This window comes from Perna viridis, chromosome 14 (assembly GCF_037379345.1).
Source record: "Perna viridis isolate PV_CMFRI_1.1 ecotype Kerala chromosome 14, ASM3737934v1, whole genome shotgun sequence".
Taxonomy (NCBI): domain Eukaryota; kingdom Metazoa; phylum Mollusca; class Bivalvia; order Mytilida; family Mytilidae; genus Perna; species Perna viridis.
Genome location: NC_142458.1, coordinates 19,238,287 through 19,260,145, shown reverse-complemented (window position 1 = coordinate 19,260,145; position 21,859 = coordinate 19,238,287). Strand labels below are relative to the sequence as shown.

Genomic DNA, 21,859 nt, shown 5'->3' with positions numbered 1-21,859 from the left:
ATTTTATTGATTTCATTCTTCCTTAACTTCTTTGTGTGCATAGTAAATATTACTAATATCATATAAATGTATTTCTCTGGCCTTAAATATATATCTCCAGAACCAATTATAATTAAACCAGCATATAAAGGTGCTGAATCAATTATACAAGTTAACACATAAGAGAATATTAATAAGAAGTTCATTCATGATAGAAACCTGACCTACATTCATGAATGTAGAACTTATACGGATCCAAAGCTTTCTTTTTTGTCACTTTCTATTCGCCAAACACACGTGTGCTCCAGACACTGGGGGAAGATACGCAACAAAAGTGTTGTTTTAGAAAAAATAAGATGAAATTAACAATTTGGGGAGGGAGCGGGTATTTGTTCCTTAATTAGGTAAATCAGTTTTTTTTATATTAGAAATGTTTAAATATTCAACCTTCATTCAATTGGACATATAAAAATAGCCACAGCCACGTGCTTATGGCCAAGGTTGAATTACCTTTGACCATTATCGGTTTTGAATGTCTCAAATGAATATTATAACCTGATAGAACTTCCTTTAAAATTAATTCCAGGAGTAACTAATTATCGGCACATACATAATTATTGGATTAAGTCATAAATTTGTCAAGATAAACCGGTTTCCATGTTCTTAGTCAGTAATTGAGGGGTTACTCAAACGTAAAATAATTAAAAGCCGATTATGGTAAAAATTTAATCAGGGCGGACGACAATTCAGCTGTGGCATCATGGTAAAACAGCGCATGGAGAACCCTGGCATTTATAATTCATTTTTCTAAATTAACACATAGATATAGAAAATATTGCCTGGTTTCCTTGATGCTTTTGATACAAGTAGTAAAAATAAAACACTGGTCGATTGTTTGCACACCATCTGAAATAGCCTCTTTGATTCTTACAGATACTGACAAATAAATAAAGTTTGATTTATCAAGAAAAAAAAGAGATCAGATTTAAATGACGAATGCTCAATGTAGGGTAAACTTTAAAAAAAACAACAATGAAAAATCACAAGACCAGACATGGGAAAAAGACATACACAACAAAGAACATAAAGTAACTAAAATCATACATGCAAAGTAACAAAAGAAAATGAGCAACACGGACTCCAATAAAAATTGGGAGCATGGACCAGGTGTACCGGTAGGGTAAGCGTGCTCTGCTTTTCTAGAAACACCCGCCGAGTTACTCATAAAAAGTTAAGTTCAGGGTAGTCGAAAGAGGCCTAGGAAAGGAAAACTATGACACGTTGAACAAATCAGTTTTCATGGCGCAGACGAAAACACCGTAACGATCCAGGTGTTCGTGATAACGACCGTAAAACTTCTGTAATGATGACTTCAATCTTGTAGCAACATAACCCTTCTCCAGAAGCCTACTTATTAGAAGTCTAGCGCGATACAAAAAGTCTGCGTAGTTTCGGCAAGCTCTGGCATAAGTATAAGTTCTGATAAGAACGCTCCATACGCAGGTGCTGAAGGGATGTTGCCACAGATGAAAGGAAAGTTGACAATTCTGAATGAAAAGTCATCACGTTTTTCGTAAAGTTTGGTCAATAGTTTTCCATTACCATCGATTTCTAAGTGCAGGTCAAGATGTGAGGCTGAATTCAAAGTGTCTGTAGTATCTTTTATCTCAAGTTCTTTGGGGTATATGCGATGTATTAAATCCGGATCAGATCAGCTTTAAAGTCAGCCTCATAAGAGAGAAGGAATAGGTCAGCAAGTACAGGAGCATAATTTGTTCCCGTTGGAATGCCGACGGTTTGTTCAAAAACGCGTCTGCCACACTGGACAAATATGTTGTCGATTAAAAATTCCATCATTTAGTAAACATCTGTATAGTTTGAAGATGATTGGAATTATTCCTTACAAAGTATGAGAAATGTTTTTAGTCGTGATTTTAACTGAGCATGGATAATAGAAGTATACAGTGTTGAAAAATCATAGGTTTTAGTGCTTTTATATTCTAATAATAGTCTTGAACCGATGGTCTACAGAAAATCTCTCTAATCCTTCATGATCCACATTGAACCAATACTACTAAGGGAGTAACAAGTATTGTGGTAGGACTACAGACTCCCTTGACAGTTGTGAGTATAGAAGTTAAAATTTTGGAAGCGGTTTTGTGGTACATTTTGCATATCCAGCTATGTACCGCTGTTTGTATGGTCTCTTGTGGAGTTAAGGAATCCAGTACATAGACGGAAAATCACAATCAACGTCTTTGGTAGAGAGACAAAAAAGAGGATATCACAGATTTATGGTTTTCCACAATCTCTTCTTTGAACGGTGTCGTAGCATTATAGGTCTTATCACTGCTACTATTTTCTACGTCTACCTCTGATAATAAACATTGGATGTAAAACGTTTTGCAGAAAAAAACCAATGTTGCTTTGGGCTTTGTCTGCTGGTGCGACAACATATTTTTCACCTACAGTAGACAATGTTTCTACTACATCGGGGTCTTTGTAAACTGATGTAGCAATGGCATTCATTGACCTACTTAAAATTTTCATTCATTTCAAAATTAAAGACCTCGCACCCTTAAACCACTCTGACAGAGAATCAATGTCTTCCTGTTCTCGATTTATCCATTTTCATGCGTAGTCCTCTACGGCATCCATAAGAACTTTGAAGTTTTAATTTCAATTTATGGAGCGTGGTTCACGGTACTTGGGACCTTTAAAAAGAATATTACGCAGAGATTCGTTTTCGATGATGATTAAATATCCTGTAACCACGTGACTTTACTTGAATGGAGAGTTTTTGCAGTCAGGTGGTTTAGCCTTCAAATCTCAATCTCGAGGTTCTGCAATAGCCTTTTATAATTAATTTTTTGCAGTGGGTGAAGTACAGGGATATGAAATAATCGGTATTGATTTGTCTTTGAAATATGGGGGAAATTTGTTGATAACGTTTGTGTGATGGAGGATGTTAGCCAAAAATAATTGCATCCATACCTTTGTTGACAAACGGTAGTAAATGACCGTTTTTCTTTATCTTGACTTTTTTTGTGGAAACCAATATCCAACATAATGGCAACAAGTCTGTGAAATGATAAGGTAGGGTCAGAAACAGGAGTGTCAAGACTTGTTTTATAAGGGGAGTGTAGTAGAGTGTGAGGTATAGAATAGAGCTTGAATGTGATGAAGTCCTAGAGGTTTTTGTATAAAAGGAAGGAAACCATCTATGGAGACATCATGTAACTTAGGTGACGTATAGTGGCGATTGCCATGACTCCTTTCCCGTCTTTGATTTTTTCATATAAATTCAGCACATTTATGCTATTTTTATATTGGCTTGAAAGGTTTCCTATACTTTTGATGTTGTCATTGCATCCGTAAAGTATTGCAGTACCTAATCTGCGTATCCAGTACTTCTCTCTTTCCCTACGATAGGTTTTACTTAGAACGGGACCGTTCGTTGGATGGTAATTTTGATTAAGATGTTGATCGGGAATTCGGTGGTATTAATTTCCGAACAATGACCACACATTCGCTTGTTTAACCGATCTTGTGCTTCACCGACATATACTAGACTGCATAAGTTGCATTCTAATCCATATATTAAGGTTGTTGATTTGCAGCTAAAGTCATTGTTACTTCTTGTATGAAAGGTTTTGTTTGTAAGGGAACTAGAGAAGTAAAAGTCTGTTATATGATTGTTGCACATTTTAATAGAGTACAACGTGGTTCGTCATCGTTGTAATTAAAAATATCATTGAACGTGATGGAACATAGTTTTATTATTTTGAAATAGTCTGAATTTTCGTACTAGAATTGACGGTCTGCAGACTGAACGTGCGAAAGGTGTAAAGACTGTAACAAGGGACTCAGACCTTTTTTAACTGATTTTTAGGTGAGTTTAACTATGTAATTTTTTTTTCTACATTGACCATTTTTAAAGTAGGTTATGATCACGCAAAAGCACTTTAACGACGCTGCATTTATTTTGCGCCTGTTAGGAATTTCTGGCCTCTGTATGTATTGTCTCGTTTTCAACTTGAGTTTATTTCTATGTTACTTGAGTAAAAAGAGGCAACTCTTTCGCTGTACCTCTGTATAATGGTGTAATATGGTCAGCTGCAGCCTGCCCTCTGTTGTGAGGGTTTCCTCGTCGTTCATTGAAGACCAATGTTTGACCGTAGCCTGACATTTTCACCCATTTTAATCCAGGTGGGATTGTTGTCTCTTTGACGTGTTTACCAATTCTCATTATCTTCAAACGGAAACGAGAAGCATGAACCCTGTTACAAACTGTAAGAGTAATCGAGTACTCCGGAAGAATGATCATTAATTGTTTTTTTCTAGATCATTTGGACTAATCTGCGGCCATTATCGTAAATGCATGTACTCAATGTACTTGGCCTAATCATTGCGTAATACAAGAACAGGTCTTCTTACATATAGTACCTTTATCAAATGATTCTAAATGATTTTATTATATGGTTGCGAAGTCTGGGGCTATGAAAATTTGAAATTGATTGAACATGTACATTTAAAATATTGTAAGCGAATATTGAAAGAGTTATCAAGGGAAAGTACGAAATACTACTCCAAATGTTTATGTCTATGGAGAATAGCGAAGATTTCCACTAGATTATCGTGTAAAAATGAGAATGGCATTTTATTGGAGCAAACATATGTCTAATGAATCTAAATGAAGCAGTATTCTTTTTAAACTTATGTTAAATCTTAATGATCGGTTTTCTTTCAAAGAAGGTGGAAAAATATTTCTGAACATGAAAGGTTTTGTACTCTATGTGAAAATGGTATTGGTGGTGAATTTCATCTGTTATTTATATGTCAAAATGAAGTAGTTGTCAGTTTGAGAAATAGATTTTTACCAGATTACTATATCAAATATCCAAGTTTAGTTAAAATGGAAGATTTGCTATCAATTTGTAACCAGGTTTACAAACGACTTTGTATTTTTTATAAAAGAATAGCTGCATTATTTTGAAACCATGCATAATTATGTTGTCTATTGTTATTAAGAATACTATATTATTATTTTATTACATTGAATGTATTATTTTATGTGTATATATGACAATACTATCATGTTATATATTCATAATGTCTGCGTTATCATATTGAAATATTGAAAATCTTGAAATCTTGAAATCAAATGATAGCTATCATGGCTTCAGTGACATGAGTAGTTGCAAATATTAATGCTTACATATATTATGAAAATATTTTCCCTATGGTCTTATCACTTCTACTTCGGTAGAACAAATACTAAAGAAAACATTTTATGAAAATTTGAAAATTATAAAAGGCATACATGTAAATAGTTTTCCATTCAATTCAACTAAACAATATATCTTTCTCCTTTTCGGTGAGGCTTTGTATTGCAAACCTATCCATTGTCAAGCCTCTAATTTTGAAATCTATGTAAATTTACGAAGAGATCATTCATCACCTTTCCAGGCCACCTGGTGTCACCCCCAGTGTTTTTGTGTGAGAGTTCATATTGCAAGTGCTTTTAAAATAGTCCTTTGTGCAGTGTATTGCTCTCCACATCTTCAGTTTCATTTGTAATTGTATTTGTTTTTTTTCGCTTCATTGTAAATATACATTGTTCCTGTTTTCACGTGTTGCCCATTAACACATTAACGCCTACAAAAAAGTACCTTAGGTTGTAAATGAAGTTTACAATTCATTGTATATTCTTATTAGATAATTTAAAGTATAATTTGGGGTAATCAATGAAAATACGAGAATCATACCCATAATAAATAGTGAATATGGAATTTTTTGTAAAACCAAACAAAGTTCATGGACAAAACACAGTCTAAAATTAAAAAAGACAACAAGACAGAATAAGTCACACAAACACATCTGAATTACTAATTAACAATATGCCAAGTAATATGCAGTATACATTCGATAACCAAACTCAAAAGTAAAAGAAGATTTCAGGGCTAATAAGATAATATAGTCATTTAAGAATAGATAATGCTTCTTCAACACATTTGCGAACATTGGCACCCTTCTCTTCTGTTAATTTGTCATTGTCTGCACATGCTTTTAAACTGTTTTTTAATTGATCATACCAAAAACGTTCGCCTAATAAATGTTCCTGAAATACACGATCAAACTTTGTTCCTGTTGTTATAGAAGATATCAACCCTTCTTCAACCGTGATATGCACTCTGACATCCGGTTTACTGGTAGAGTCTCCTCTAAAATTCATTTGCAGAACAGAAAAATTCGGTGTACTTCCATGAACCCATTTCCAACTTTTCAACTCGTTGTAAATTTGCTCCAAGCCTGGAAACTCTTCATCGGTTGGGTTGACCTCACAAAAATTAGTTTCCTGCGAAAAAAAGAAAAAACAAAATGGTCTTTTACTATCAGTGTTCCATAAAATGTTTTTGTTTATCTTGTAGTTTATTGTTTCAAGTTTAGTTTTTGTTTGGTCATAAATATCTTAGTGATAATGCTTTCATTCAAATGGTTCATTGAAGAACCAATGCATATGTATTTTAAAGAAGCAATTTTAATTCCAATGATCATCCCTTTTTAAAGTCAATTGACAAGAAGCAGATCAACCTACTGAATGGAATTATTTTGTTAAATACCATTGTCATCACAACTAATGTACAAATCCATATAAAATTTAGGCAATGTCAATGGTAGAGTTAATTTATGGTGCAGAAAAACCCAACGAAGAAATAATGTTTTTTTTTTTGTATTTCATATTAACTAAAGTATTTTCCATATGCAAATCTGTATTTTATAGATAGCCATGTATTCATCCCGTTCTAGGACCAAAGCAAAAGCGATAACTCTTGTCAACTGCCACACTCATATCGTTAATTATATGCTTATCATTTGAGAAAAGAAATAAGTAACTTATTTGGGATTTTTAACTAAGACATGAATCTCTCTTGCGTTTTTGTACTGACTTATTACAAAGTAAGTAATCTTAAATTTCTGCAAAATATAGTAAATTTGCTAAAACTTTAGGTGCTAAAAATGTGTTTAAATAGCCCAACAACGAAATCACACTTTTATCAAATTCAATTTAGCCGAATTCAGGAAGTCGAATAGATTTTATTGCTTTTTTTTCTGTTTCATGCAAAAAAGGTAATGGGGACATTAACATTTTTATGTTAGGCATATTTCATGTTATGTTTTTGCAGCTGAAATAATTGTAAATGCTACATGTGAATATCCTAGACTATTGTTTTAGTGGCAATACTTAATTAGTTAATAACAAGAATTCAAGTTTTCTATGAAAATGTATTCCATATTCATTAATTCTGCAGGTTCAGGTTCAATTTAGTCGTCAATTCCTTGAATTTACCGATTATGACAGTATAGCACGCAAATGCTATTTAATCACAACCGATATCTTGAAAGGAGAAGAAGAGGGAGGTTTGGCGTTCTGTAAATCCTAGGTTAAACCTACCATTTCGATTAAAATGCATGTACAATGTCAGGACCATTGTGGGACCAGCTACTCTGGTGATATAGTATAAATTTTGTCAGATTTATTTTAGACTTTAATTGATTATAGATCGAGTTCAGTAATAATGTTTCTATTCTTACCCTGAAATGAAAATATTAATTTTTTGGCCGATAAGCCGGTGGTAATCTTTATAGCATACTATCCATGACCTCCTCGAATACCATGAAGTGACATTTAACCAACATGTACATATCCCGACATAATTAATCGTTTAAACTGATCATCGATCAGTTATAGGTAACAAATTTATCAGTAATTGATCGATTAGTTCGTTTAATCGAACACTTATCAATCAAACTCCCTCTTAGTTTGAGTAATTGTGTCGGGACATATACAATTTACTTACATTACTTTCATCTTTCAGAAACTTCTTCCCAACCAGTTGAATAACCGAATCGCAATCAGCATATTTTGCCAATTCTGACAGGTTGATTACAGATCTAGGGTTACTCCTATTGGTTTCTTCCTCACATTGTAAAGACTTAAAAAGACGAATAAAAATAATTAGTAAGACAATTCAGAGAAAAGTAAATTGACGAATCTCTAACTAAGCGGCATCCACTCGAATTATTCTGAGGTTAATTAAAATAATATTTGTATTTTAAAATCACTTCGTCCGTCATTCCGTCCCCATTTCATCAGATATCTCGTCCCGTCTAAAACGCCCCCACCCTCCTCGACCCCGTAACGTTTGGTATAAATTGTAAAAGATTTTAGTCGCTCTACAATGTCAAATTCCTGTTTCTTTGTTCGAGTAGGACATACTAAGCACTACAATGTCTGCAATCGTATGTTTAAATCTTGTAAGCACAAAATTGCTGGATAGTTTCGGATACAAAAATATAATCGGTATAATGAAAGTCCTTAGTAACGGTTATAAGGTGCATAGTTAGGAATATCATGAGCATATTATAGATCAATAATAAAGTACGAAAAAGATCAGTTTAAAATATGTAAAGAAACAGACAATCAAAACCGAATTCATCATACATAATTTTAAAATAAACACATGAAGGGTTATAACAAAATTAACGAGATGATAAACTCTGGGTAATTGTCAAAAGGAATAAAAAATCAAAATATTAATCGTCAAAGACAAAACCGATAAGTTTGACGCAATCACAATTGTCATGATTTGGCACAGATATTTCTAATAGAAAATGCGGCTTAAACCAGGTTTGAAGGGCGCCGTCGCTAAACGTCCCAGTTCGTCCAAACGATAAATTATTTCGCTATATTGCAATACAAACAGGAACAAGAAAATTGCCTAAGGAAGTTAGCAGGAGACTTTGAATGAATGAGTAAACCATAGTATGCATATGACTACGAGCACAGAGAAAGAGCATTGGACTACGCAACAAATAATACCAAGTGTTAAATAGATTAAGAAAAAACCCAACGATTTTTTAATTTTATTATGGAAAATTATATTTATTCTTTAACCAAATTTACCTGCCCAAAAGGTTTAGGTTTCAGGTATCTGTACAGGTTTTTTAAATTTGCATCTACCAGCAATGAGATATAATGAGTGGCATTTGTGTTAAACGTTCCGTCCATAGCAGCCGATCCTGAAATCTAAAACAGGTTTATACACTCATTAGGCGATCATAAGCAAAATATATAAGAGAAACAATGTGCCAATCCATTAACAAATAAAGACAAAGAAACATGAAAAAAAAAGAAGAATATTTTTTTATGGCGGGGTCAATACCAGCTTGTCAAAAATAAATATTCAAAACCCTCAACACTCACTCTTAATTACCTTTGTCAACTGACCATCTTTGTTGACAGCAACATTGTGTGTATCAAGGATCCTAAAGTGGTGCTCAATCTTCCAATGTGTTTCTATCGCATCAAATATCAGATGAAGATTAGCATTTATTTCTTCGCTGTGAATCCGATTTTTGTGGCTAAAAAATGCAAAATTCACATTTCCTTCATCATGGTAGACAGTTCCACCACCGCTTTCACGGCGCGCAAAATTGACAGATTGCTCTTCCATTTTGTTTTCCAAACTTTGCACTGCTCGATCGCTACCTTCATGACGACAAGAATCAATGGCATTATCTTTCCATACACAACATTCCAAAAATGGATTCTGATTTCGCCCAATGACAACTGCAGGTTTGTTTGTCCACATAAAAAGGATAGAAGATGTTTTTCCATCAACAGTTAAGTTTGTGTTGTGGCGCAACCAGTATTCTAAGGCTAAATTTCTAAAAACATCTTTTGACTTTGATACTAACACTCTGTCTGAATATATATTTCTATGGCCGTAATTTCGAAACTGAATACTTGATCTTTTCTGTATTAGAATCGGCAATGTTCTTCGGTAGCCTTGAGGAAATTTATTCATTGTGTAGTCGACTGAAAGGGTAATGTAAAATATTCAAATAAACACAACACAAAACAAAGCAAATAAGAACCCCAAAACCATACCGAACAAAATAAAACAAACAAACACAGCGACATAAAATCTGAAGATAAACAACACCAATATTGACAAATTGAAAAATAAACGATACTTATACTACAGGTATGCAATATTCCGATGTAAAGTTTATAATATTTCAAGTAAAATGAAAGAGACCTTGAACTAGATGGAGGAACAGGATATTTATGAACCGGGAGCAAAAGGCAGACCAAAAAAATTGCCAGACTAACATTTAAATATCTGTTGTCATGTGACTACGTTCATTTTAAATATACGTGTGTTAACAATGTATGCGAAAAAAACGAAAAATAACCTGTCTGACGAGAAAGGTTGACTAGTTCCGATTGCTTGCATGAACTCATTATCATGAAACTCAATGAAAAGTTGTAATGCCGTATTCGTGAAAATTGCTAGTTTAAGGAACTCCATTATGAACACAGTAACAAAGCAAACACTGCAACGTTTGATGTAAGAATAATCAAGGGAACCAAGGTTATAGCAATAATCAAAAGAATGTAATCCAGGGACAAAGACCAGACATGGAAAACAGACATACACAACACAGAACATACAAGAAAACCAAAACAATACAACAGACCAAAAGTAAATGAGCAACTCGGACTCCACTAAAAACTGGTAGCATGGACCAGGTGCACGGGTAGGGTAAGCGTCCTCTGCTTTTCTAGAAACAACCGCCGAGTTGCTCATAAAAAGTCCAGGCCGGGGTAGACAAACGAGGAAAGGAAAACTATGACCCGTTGAATAAATCAGTTTTCATGGTGCAGATGGATACACCATAACGATCCACGAGTTCATGACCATTTACTAATCATGATACCGTTATACATTTCACCGAACACCTATTCAGCAGGAAATTTAAACTGATTTGGTGCCAGTCATTTTTTGACAAATCTCAAATTATTTAAGTCGTTTGCATTGTCGAATCTGTTTTTAGATTACTGCGATGTCATTATAGGATGCTGAATGTTTATAAATCAATTGAAATATGGGCTAAAGGCATGTTTGTCTCCATATTCTGAACGCTTTAATCATTTTCGCGTTAGAAAAAAGGGACAAATATAGTGGTTTATTTGTAAAAGTAGTTTTTGCATCCGAAATCGATATTTCAGTATCATCTGGCATTAACTACAATGTGTAAAGACCCCTAAACGAAACTGTATATATTTATATGAATAAAGCACATTTGTTTTTTTTCAAAATATTATGCAAGCATAATATAGAACACACTATGTCGGTAACCACCTCTTTTGATGTGATGTGCAATACACCATGTTTTTATTGGAGGTTAGTTCTGATTCTCTCGAAAATCTTAAGACAGATAGATCTCACCATGCTGAACACTTGTACTCGATGTCATAATTCGTCTATTTTGAGTATTTTTGGTCGATATTTAGTTGCAGTAATTTATATCTTTTTCAGGGTGTTATTGAAGTTCATCAAAAATGTTGGAAAAAGATGGCCTACCTTTGATAATTAAAACTCATCTGTTCCTTCTGCTGCTGGTACTCTTGTTTATCGACGAGAAAGCTTGGTGCTCATTTTATTGACAATTTCAATAACAATATGCGTTTATGCAAATAATTGAGAGAAATACATTCACTGCATTGCGTTTTAAATTTATAAGGTAAGAGAATTTGGACTATTTTTTCACATATATCGTCCAATCATCAAACGACTGTATAAATTAAATTAGCATAAGAAAACATTGTAGAGGAATACAAAATTATACGTGACAAATAAAGAAAGCGTAGGCAAAAAAAAAAAAAACAATTGATAAATCGGTCAAGTATAAATATCTCCTTGTTAGGAAGTTAATGGATTGCAACTGTGTGGATATATTTAACTGGTAAAATCCAAATAAATTCCACTTATGTCTCTTTCGCAATAATGAAGTCAATTTTACTTGATTTTGAAAAATTCTACCAACCAATTTATATAGCCAATCAACAAATTAGGCGAAGGTCTTGGGAGGTCAAATTTCCACATGATAAATGTAGACAGCAATTTGGTGTATCGCTAAAGTTGTTAAATGTTTTGTTAACATTCGCGTCAGTGGTTCTGGCGTCAATTTCACAAAAACTCGTAAGTGCAAAATTGATCGTAAGTGATGACGTAACAATCCTATTTTCTGTTAGGACGTCATTACTTACGATCGACTTTACACTTACGACTTTTTGTGAAATGGATGCCTGGATTTTATCTGTGAGCGGAGGTTCTAAATTTATTCTTTTTTGCTGTCATTTGATCTTAGAGTTCGTGTGCGATGAGTGAGTTTTTAAAATCCTTTTTCAAAATCCTGACACAGGATATAACGCAGATTGTAGACAGTGCACAATAATTATATTACTTTACTGCATTTCTTGATTTGACTATTTTTTTTTTCACATAATTGGTATGCAGAAAGTAAAAAAGTAAAATTGAAACATGGAGTAAGTATAAATTGTTGTTCTTCATATCATACAAACTTTTATAGGATACAAATACAGCTGTTGCTTGTAAATAAGAATAGAATTAAAAGCACGTCATTCATGTGTCATTTGACCTGAATTTATATTTGGTAGTCCTGCCAACACAGTGCTCATCAGACATAGTTTTATTCGCTGTCCCCGTCGTTTTACTGAATCATGTGACCATTTGAAAACTTATTTTCAGTTACTTGGTTTATTTGAACAATCAGTTCACGACATTCTTTTCTACAAATAGGACGGAAGAACGCCAGCAACGTGAATAAATTTCAGAATACAATTTTGGAGGAGTTGTTCGTAAACAAATCTTGGTGTAAAGACTGAACTTGTTGAATTTGCAGCCAACAATTCTTAACTTCAAAAAAGGAAAATTACCTGACTATCCAAACGTACATTCACGGACGGTGTCACCATGTTCTGCCAAACTTCAGATTTGTTATGTTTTGATGGAGTGCAACAAAATCATTTAGCGTGAGACGTTATTTCCGTAGTGTAAGAACATCCAGTTTATTATCTTTTCCGAAACTCCGAGCACTTACAGATAAAAGAGGTGTAACGAGGAGATGTTTCGCATGTCTCTTAAGCAAATCAATTTACATAGAACCCCGAACGCAACATCTGTTGCAGCTATCTTACTTATTAAAAAATATCGTCTTTAATGATCTTTTGAACAGAAAATCTATGCAATTTTGGATATAAATTTCTATATTTGAAGATATTTACGATTGTAAAATATGGATGCTTTTATCTTGTCATAAAAACTAGATAGTTCCGTAAGGCTTCCAGTCAATTTAAATTTCTTCGACAGTTACCACGTTAAAGAATTTGGTGTCAGTCACAAAATGATGCAAAGCGTTTCTTATATCAAGTCATATACAACACAAGGAGATAGTATTTTACCGATATTTCAACAACAACAAAAATAAAAATAAATATTGTATATATAGATAAATATATATTACATATGCCCATTTCAGGATCATGCATTCTGATTTCTGCTAGTTTCGGCATGAACAGACTGTGCGTAATAGAATACATTTACCTGCACGACTGATTTTAACGCCCTAATTTGTTAACATGCGAAAATGAATTCTTGCAAAACGTTACTTGACCAAATTTGCAAAAATTGGCCAATGCAAAAATGAAATTGATTAATTGATTGATTGAATGAGTACTTGTGGTTCGGAACTCACTAGCTCACAGAAGCAACAGTCCACCGGTAGGCATATCACCAAACTCGAACATAACATTACGACTTTAATCCAACCAGTCGTCACTTTGCTACGAAAAACTGCATGCTTCTACCCATCACATTTAAAGTCTGGTATGATCGGCCTTTCAACCAATACGAGCACGTGACCCCGATACTACCACACTGGTCACAACGATCTTCATTACAGATGTCAAATTCTTTATTTATATTTTTTGTTTGATTACACCTTGTTTGTATGGTGGAAGTTGTATTTACAATGTAAATGGGGTTAAATATACATATACAGAAGACTGCAAAGTTAAGAAGTGGCAAAGTAAGTAACCATTGTTTTGTATTTGTCTTCTTGAACTGTAGGTGTATTGCCAATCTTTGTGATCTGTAAATGTAGCCTTTGTCTTTGGGTTTTGACCAAATGTATTCAGTTTTTTTCACTTATAACTATATTCTAAATAAGAAGGAATATGTAATTAAAATACACAAAAGTAATCTGTTTTTAGTCAGTATTTTATACCTATCTTTTGGTTACTTTTTATTGAAAAAAAATCGATTGAAATCTGTTTTAAATTAGTGTTTCAATAGTTAAAGTACCAATCCATATAAAATTCTGCCTGTGGTGGGGTGATTCATGGTATAGAAAAACCCATGGATCAGATGATGCTTTTTTGGTCTACATATGCTATATTTTTTTATACGACATAATTCCAAATCATCTTCCAAATATACAGAGGGAGATGTTTACAAAATGCTGGAATTTTTAATCGAAAGCATATTTCTCCAGTGTGGTGGACGTGTTTTTCAACAAACGGTCGGCATTCCAATGGGAACAAATTGTGCTCCTTTACTTGCTGACCTATTCCTTCACTCTTATGAGGCTGACCTTGTAGTTGATCTGATCAGAAAGAAAAAATATCGTTTGACTAGACCCTTCAGTCTCAGTTTCCGCTTTATATATGATGTATTATCTTTAAACAATCCTAATTTCAAGGATTTGATACATCGCATCTACCCAAAAGAACTTGAGATAAAGGATACTACAGACACTGCAAAGTCAACCTAATATCTTGACCTACACTTAGAAATCGATAGTAAAGGAAAACTATTGACCAAACTTAAAAAAAAAAACGCTTCCCGAAACTACGCAGACTTTTTGTATCGCACTAGAACTCTAACAAATAGGCTTCTGGAACTGGGTTATGTTGCTACAAGATTGAAGTCATCTCTACAGAAGTTTTATGGTCGTCATCATGAACTCGTGGATCATTATGGTGTATCCATCTGCACCATGAAAACTGATTTATTCAACGGATCATAGTTTTCCTTTCTTCGTTTGTCTGCCCCGGACTTGACTTTTTATGAGCAACTCGGCGGGTGTTTCTAGAAAAGCAGAGGTGCACCTGGTCCATGCTCCAAGTCCGAGTTGCTCATTTGCTTTTGTTACTTTGTATGTATGATTTTAATTACTTATGTTCTTAGTTGTGTATGTCTGTTTTCCATGTCGGGTCTTTGTCCCTGAATTACATTCTTTTGATTACCGCTATAACCTTGGTTCCCTTGATTACTCTTTGATTTGATTTACAAATACAGTTTGGAGCTGTACATAGCGTAATAGCACGATGAAAAGTTTCCTTTCTGTTGCATATTGGTAATAAGGAGTAAAAAAATAATTAGCTGTAGGAATGTTGATTGGGGATGGAAACGCTGATTTTGTTTGGGTGATGGAAATGTTGTCGGTTATACCAATCAAATAAATCGAAACAAATTTTTTTCGTTTGGAACCAAATTTCCTTGTTTGAAAACCATTAGAAAAACATCAAAATAAGTGTTCAATGACCAATATATCACAGTGATTCCTTCGCAATACTTGAAAAGTACAATGATATGATATTCAGTGTAACAAATTCACCTTTCGACAAAAAAGACTTGTAAAACTACTGTTTGATAGTTTGTTCAACGACTGAAGCGTAAGACCATCACTATATATGTCTAGTGAAGACAAATTGTCATACCCTACCCTTAAAAATGGACGGGCAAGGAAAACTATTGACCTAAAGCTAAATAACAAACGCAATGACTTTTCATTCCGTCTGGCCAACTTTCTGAGTCAACATCCCTTCAGCACCTGTGCATGGACTTTTCGTATCAAAACTCATACGTTATGCCAGAGCTTGCCGTAATTTCGCAGACTTTCTGTACCGCACTAGACCTATTACGATTAGATTTATTTAACGGGGTTAAGTTGCTACATATTTGGAGTCATCACTACAGAAGTGCTATATTCGTCATCATGAACTCATGGGTCGTTACGGTGTATCCATCAGCACCATGAAACCGATTTGTTCAAAGTGTCATTGTTTGCCTTTCCTCTTTCGTCTACCCATGACCTGCCATTTTATAAGCAAAATGTGATAATTTTCTGACCACGTTTTACATGTACAAGTATCGACTGAAGATTTTGGTTGTTTGAGATCAAGTTGAAACTGTGATGAGTGAATGGATTTAATCAGCAGAGGGAAAATGCAAGTGATTAGACAATAGTTAAAACAAATCAGTCAACAAAAACAGTAAACAAGTAAATAATATATTATCTGCTAACTTATCCTGGATTAAACCTGGATTACTTTCTTTTGATTACTGCTATAACCTTGGTTCCCTTGATTACTCTATATCATACCCTGTCTGTTTCCTAGTGCAGGTATCCCCCACAACTAGTTGGCACAACTATTTCATCAACACTTACTAGAAAACCATGACTAATTAAGAATCAAAGAAATAAAAGTACTCTCAATGTACCCTGATTGTGTAGAACTTTTTGTGTAGATGTTTTGTTGTAAGTGATTGTGATGGTGAAGTTAACTCATGTTTATTAAACTGGTATGTTTCGCAACACGGTATCAAATTAACTTTAAATTTTGCTTATCAATATGTATATTCTTTGATTAATAAAAATAGAGAAATTTTGATACTTAAACTGTTAAGCTTAAAACAACATCTTAACATAATATACCGTTTCAAATTATCTTCATAAGACAAAGGTGTTCACTACATTTGATAACAAAAATGAACAGATGATATATGTTCAATTGTTTGTTACCTTTGAAGTAAAAATGTACCTCATAAAGGTTTTAATACAAGATTTCAGCCTACATCGAACACTTAAAACTTACCTATACCTATCCTACCAGAATCTTTTTAAAGTCCTTTATATCAGTTTAAATGTACTCTGAACCTTGGTAAACTGAACACCTGTCTAAACCGAACCGATTTTAAAGTGTAAAAGGGGTTCGGTTAAGAAAGGTTTCGATTCACTATAATATGCATTGATCAATATACATTGTAAGCAATACATATATTGCTTACAATATACATTATAAGCAAAGTAATAACGCACCTAATGGTAAATTGTGGACTTTTATGTTAACAATACGTAGTCAAAACCGTTGTGACTTTCTTTTTAGATGGGAGAAAAATGATATCGACAAAAAGGTTGATGTTTCCTTGTACATGTGCAGTACCTGAAACGATCTTTGCAACAAAAAGTGCGAACAGTAATCGATCACCGATCAGTTTCAAATCAGTCATCGATCCTTTAAACCGATCCATGAAAAGGAAAATTGCATCACGTGACCACAGAGCAGTCAATATATTTTACGGATTCCGTTGTTTTATTTGTCAATTTTAGACATATTAACATAGTGCAGTATATTTAAGTCAATGGATAGTTTTATTTTACAATTGTCTAATTTTTAACAGATAATTCGTCATTTTACATAACACAACTGCGATTAGATCGGTCAGTTGTGATCGATCCGTCAAATCGATGCGCAGTCCGATTCAGGGACTGTACAATACAGCAATCAGTCATCGATCCGTCAAACCGATCCATTAAACCGGTGATCGCATCAGGTGACCACAGAGCGGGCACTGTATTTTACGGTTTTTATTGTTTTCTTTGTCAATTTTACGCATATTTACATAATTTAATAGATTTAAACAACAATTTATACTTTTATTTTACATTTGTTTTTATTTTGAACAGATCTTACGTTATTTTACATAACAAAACTGCGATCAGATCAGTCACCGGTCAAAGTTGCGCGGATCGGTTCAAGGACATAACATGGGGATTACCTTTGTTATAATACGGTACGGGGGTGCATTTGGAGTTGAAAAAACACCCCTTTCGAATTCATACATTTGTCTGGCAATGAAATCCATCCCATTCATATATTTTCAGTGCAAAATACATACCAATTCATATTTTCTACCACATCGATTTAATTTAAGAGAAAACACTAATTAAAGAATGATTTGTGATAATCGGAAAGTTTATCGTAGCAATAAAATCTATATTTAATTTGTAAAAATGACCAACTGAAATAGTACAGTTCAGAAATGACAACCAATTAACATAGTAAAAAGTCTATGACCCAAAAATCATAAATTCCAACTCTAGAAAAACAAACCCATTCCAACGGCACGTCTGTATATACTAGTATATAGAATGTGCCTCCTCTCGTGACGTTTAATTGAAGAGAGCTTATACGTACGTATCGAGCTTTTGACTTAAGCATATAGTGTTTGTTCGATGAATTACACGATAGTTCTCTTCCATTGACTACAAAATTATTTTTTATGTTAAGTTCACAGGTAAAATCCATAAGCGGTTAAGTATATATTAGCATGAATGTTAGCATCAAATGAAACACAACATACGACATGGTCAGTTTATTTGAAGCAATCAAATCTTTCGGATGCGTTTGATGTGTTTGATTTGTTTTTTTTTATACGTTTTTTTTTACTGAAAAAGTCTTATCATAAAAATATAAAATGTTGAAATCACCTGTTCATAAGTCAAATGTTCGAGGTGAACTGCAATCATTGAATTTGTGAAAGATCATTACCAAGCATAGTAAGGATATACATTGTATTCCCCTGAAATGCACCCAATACCTTTTTGTGAAAAGAGAAACAGGTATTCCACAATCTACCGTTGACCGTTAAGTAGGTCCACGATTATTGTACTTGGTGGAAGCGATTAATCTAAATGCATTCTCAAAACTGGAAACTGATATACAGACAATAGTTTCTGTTGCAATTTTTTTTTCAACAATTTGATATTTAAAATCAGTGACGCTTTGACGTTTGTCGTTTCATAGACTTGTTTACCAAAACATATAAATATTGCTTGGTTATAAAAGAAACATTAGTGAACTTATGGATATAGTGTTGTTTTGTTACCTAAGATCTGGCTCTGAATCTATTATAGAAAGGTATCAAAAAAGCGACGTCGAAGTCATGGTTTGTTGTCATTACTGAAACCAAAGGTCTGTGTAAAAGGACCGAAACCTTCAGTTTAATAGGATTTAAATTGTACAAATGTAATATAATTTCTACTTAATCATTTATGATATGTAGTGGATGTTTTTGTTCTATTATATGTTGATTGTCATGTCTGTTTAATTTTTGCTCCAGTTGGAACTCGGAATGAGTTAGTTTTTGGCATTATCAGCCCAGTTATTTCACACCCAAAATATCGTTATTTCCATTTTTTTTTGCTACATATGACAATGGTCCTGCCAGCCACTAGGCCTTGCAAGTGCACTGTCCATTTTATATGATTTTACCCTCTCTGAATCACTGTTAGTCTTGAAAATAAATTACTCTTTAGAATATAAATTAAACACGACAGCTCCAAACTCGACATATATGTTTTAATGTTGTACCACATTTATTTACATTCCAAGTAAAATAATTTACAAAAAGTGTGCTTAATATTTTGGTTCGACGAAAAATTATCTCATCTACAAGAAAGTTTCATTTCGAAAATAAATTTGGTAAAGTAATCAAGTGAAACAAGATTCGGATGGAACTCAAAAGAATATAAAAGGTTAAAAAATAGACAGGCAAAACCAACACATACAACAAATAACGTGATATCACGAAATAAACAGGTATAAAGAAATATAAATAAATAAGCAACCTACTCCACTAAAAACTGGAAGCATGGACCAGGTGTACCTGTAACGTAAACGTGATTTTCTTTTCTGGGAACAAACATACACCAAGTTAACTGTCACGTCCGGGTAGGACGAAAGCGGAATGGAATACTATGACACGATGAAGACATCGGGTCTCATGGTGCAGATGGATACATCATTATGATCCACGAGTTCATGATGGCGACAGTAACTCTTCTGTTGTGATGACTCCAATTTTCTAGCAATGTTAACGCAGCTCCAGAGGCCAAGGAGTCTAACAAGTTGCAAAAGGTCTGTAGATACAGCAATCTCTGGTATAATGTATGAGCTCCATACGCAGGTGCAAACGAGAAGTCACTGTGTTTGTTGATACGTGTGGTCGTTTCTCTTTTTCAATCAATCTCTAAATGTAAGTCAATTTAGTGTCTGCACTGTCCTTTATCTACAGCTACAGAAGAAGCTTTTTGAAGTCTGAATTTAGAAGAACAAAACGTGTTTATTTAATCTGGTAAGGATATGATATTCAGGTATTTTCAGTTTGTAAATTTTCAATATTATAGAACGATTTTACAAAAGAAGAACGAGTTATTAAGAGAACCAAGAAACACTAAAACACTTGTAATATGAACTCCGACTATAGGGGAACGACACAGTATCTACGGAAGTCTTCAACATTGCAAGTGAGTAAAACGGGAAAGACTCCAGTTTCAATAATATTGAAATAGTCCGTAGCAATCTTTGTTAAAGGAGAACCACAGAGGTGAATGTATTTAATCAAATGCAAGGGAGCATCGCATATATTAAAGTGTGTAATAGTAGTATAAGTTTAAAAATACACTTCCTGAATTATAAACATAAATCTGTTGCCTATTGTGTTCCTGCGGTCGGTTTGTTGTAGAGCGTTATATGGTAATGTACCTGACAATATTTGCGTTTGGACGCTTACCCTACCGGTGCGCCTGGTCCGTGCTCCCAGTTTTTAGTGGAGTCCCAGTTGCTCATTTACTTTTGTTGCTTTGTATGTATGATTTTAGTTGCTTTATGTTCTTTGTTGTGTGTATCTGTTTTCCATGTCTGGTCTTTGTCCCTGGATTGCATTCATTTGATTGCCGCTATAACCTTGGTTCCCTTGATTACTCTTATAGATAAAAGTTCAACGTCAAAGATCACTTGCAAACAGTAAATGTAAGAAACAATATCCACCTTCAATACCGCAAAAAAAAAAAAAAAAAAAAAAAAAAAAAAAAAAAAAAAAAAAAAACGATAGCTTTCAGTATTAAAAGAAAGACAAACTTTAATATTTGATTATCACTTCATATTTAAGAAAATTTAATGTTATTGAAGATGGCCTTGGTTTTCATATTTTATGTGTACATTTTCCCGCTATTTCTGTTAAATAACCATTGCGAGAAAAGGGAAAAACTGGATTTAAACAAACTAACATTTACAGTTACGGCGCTTTGAACGCTATTGAAAAATGATTATATTAAAAAAAAGAAGTAAGCTCTTTCACGCAAAATATAAAATTGAAGTGTATCTTCATGTATTCACATATACATTTAAAACAAACTTTAATTTACAAATTGCAGATTGTAAATGGAATATGTCGCATAACAAGTCTTTTCATGCGTCAGACAATCATTCCAAGTGTGTCCAAATAAACTGCCCATTATCTAAATTTACAAAAAAATGTATGAGTGGCTAGTTTATATGTGTGCACTGCGCAAATCAGAGCAGTAATGGTCTTGTGTGTCGTTTATAAACAGCAAAAAAACTTAACGTGAACGGATGTGTGCTAAAACACTTTGTATGTAGTTATAATGACACTAACCTAATGATAAATATAACGAACCTATATGGAAAATTGAACTTAAAATGTTGTTTGACCAAACGCAGCTTAAACCTTGCATCTGGAAATGATCCATGCCATATTTCTATGCCATTCACGAAAAAATAAAATTTAGCAACTGCTGTTTATTCTCATTTAAAATGTAGACTTAGGGTAAGGTACATAATTCATGAAATCAGTGATATGTTTGTATCATTACATTTCACTAAATCCTATCAAATTTTCCTTTGAAACAGAATGAAATCAGTCCAAGTTACTTTGATGCTTACATTATATTGATGTAAGAGGCTGAATACAAACGTTCACATGATTTGTAAGAGTTGTGACCCTTACCCTAGGTCTACCTCCATAATCTGTCTTCAAATGAAGGCGATAATGATCGAACATCTACACAAGAATCCATA

At 33.7% G+C, this 21,859-nt stretch overlaps 1 protein-coding gene across 1 annotated transcript; it reads right to left on the bottom strand.

Annotated features, from left to right (window-relative positions):
• Positions 1-5,669: 5,669 nt before the first annotated feature.
• Positions 5,670-10,054, bottom strand: LOC148598521 (lipoyl amidotransferase LIPT1, mitochondrial-like). The gene is made up of 5 exons (XM_088561747.1): positions 10,021-10,054; positions 9,258-9,862; positions 8,948-9,070; positions 7,842-7,976; positions 5,670-6,337 (listed from the first exon to the last, which is right to left on the bottom strand). The coding sequence occupies exons 2-5, from the start codon at positions 9,849-9,851 to the stop codon at positions 5,960-5,962; spliced, it is 1,230 nt and encodes a 409-aa protein (XP_088417873.1). The 5' UTR covers positions 9,852-9,862; positions 10,021-10,054; the 3' UTR covers positions 5,670-5,959.
• Between the last annotated feature and the right edge of the window lie 11,805 nt (positions 10,055-21,859).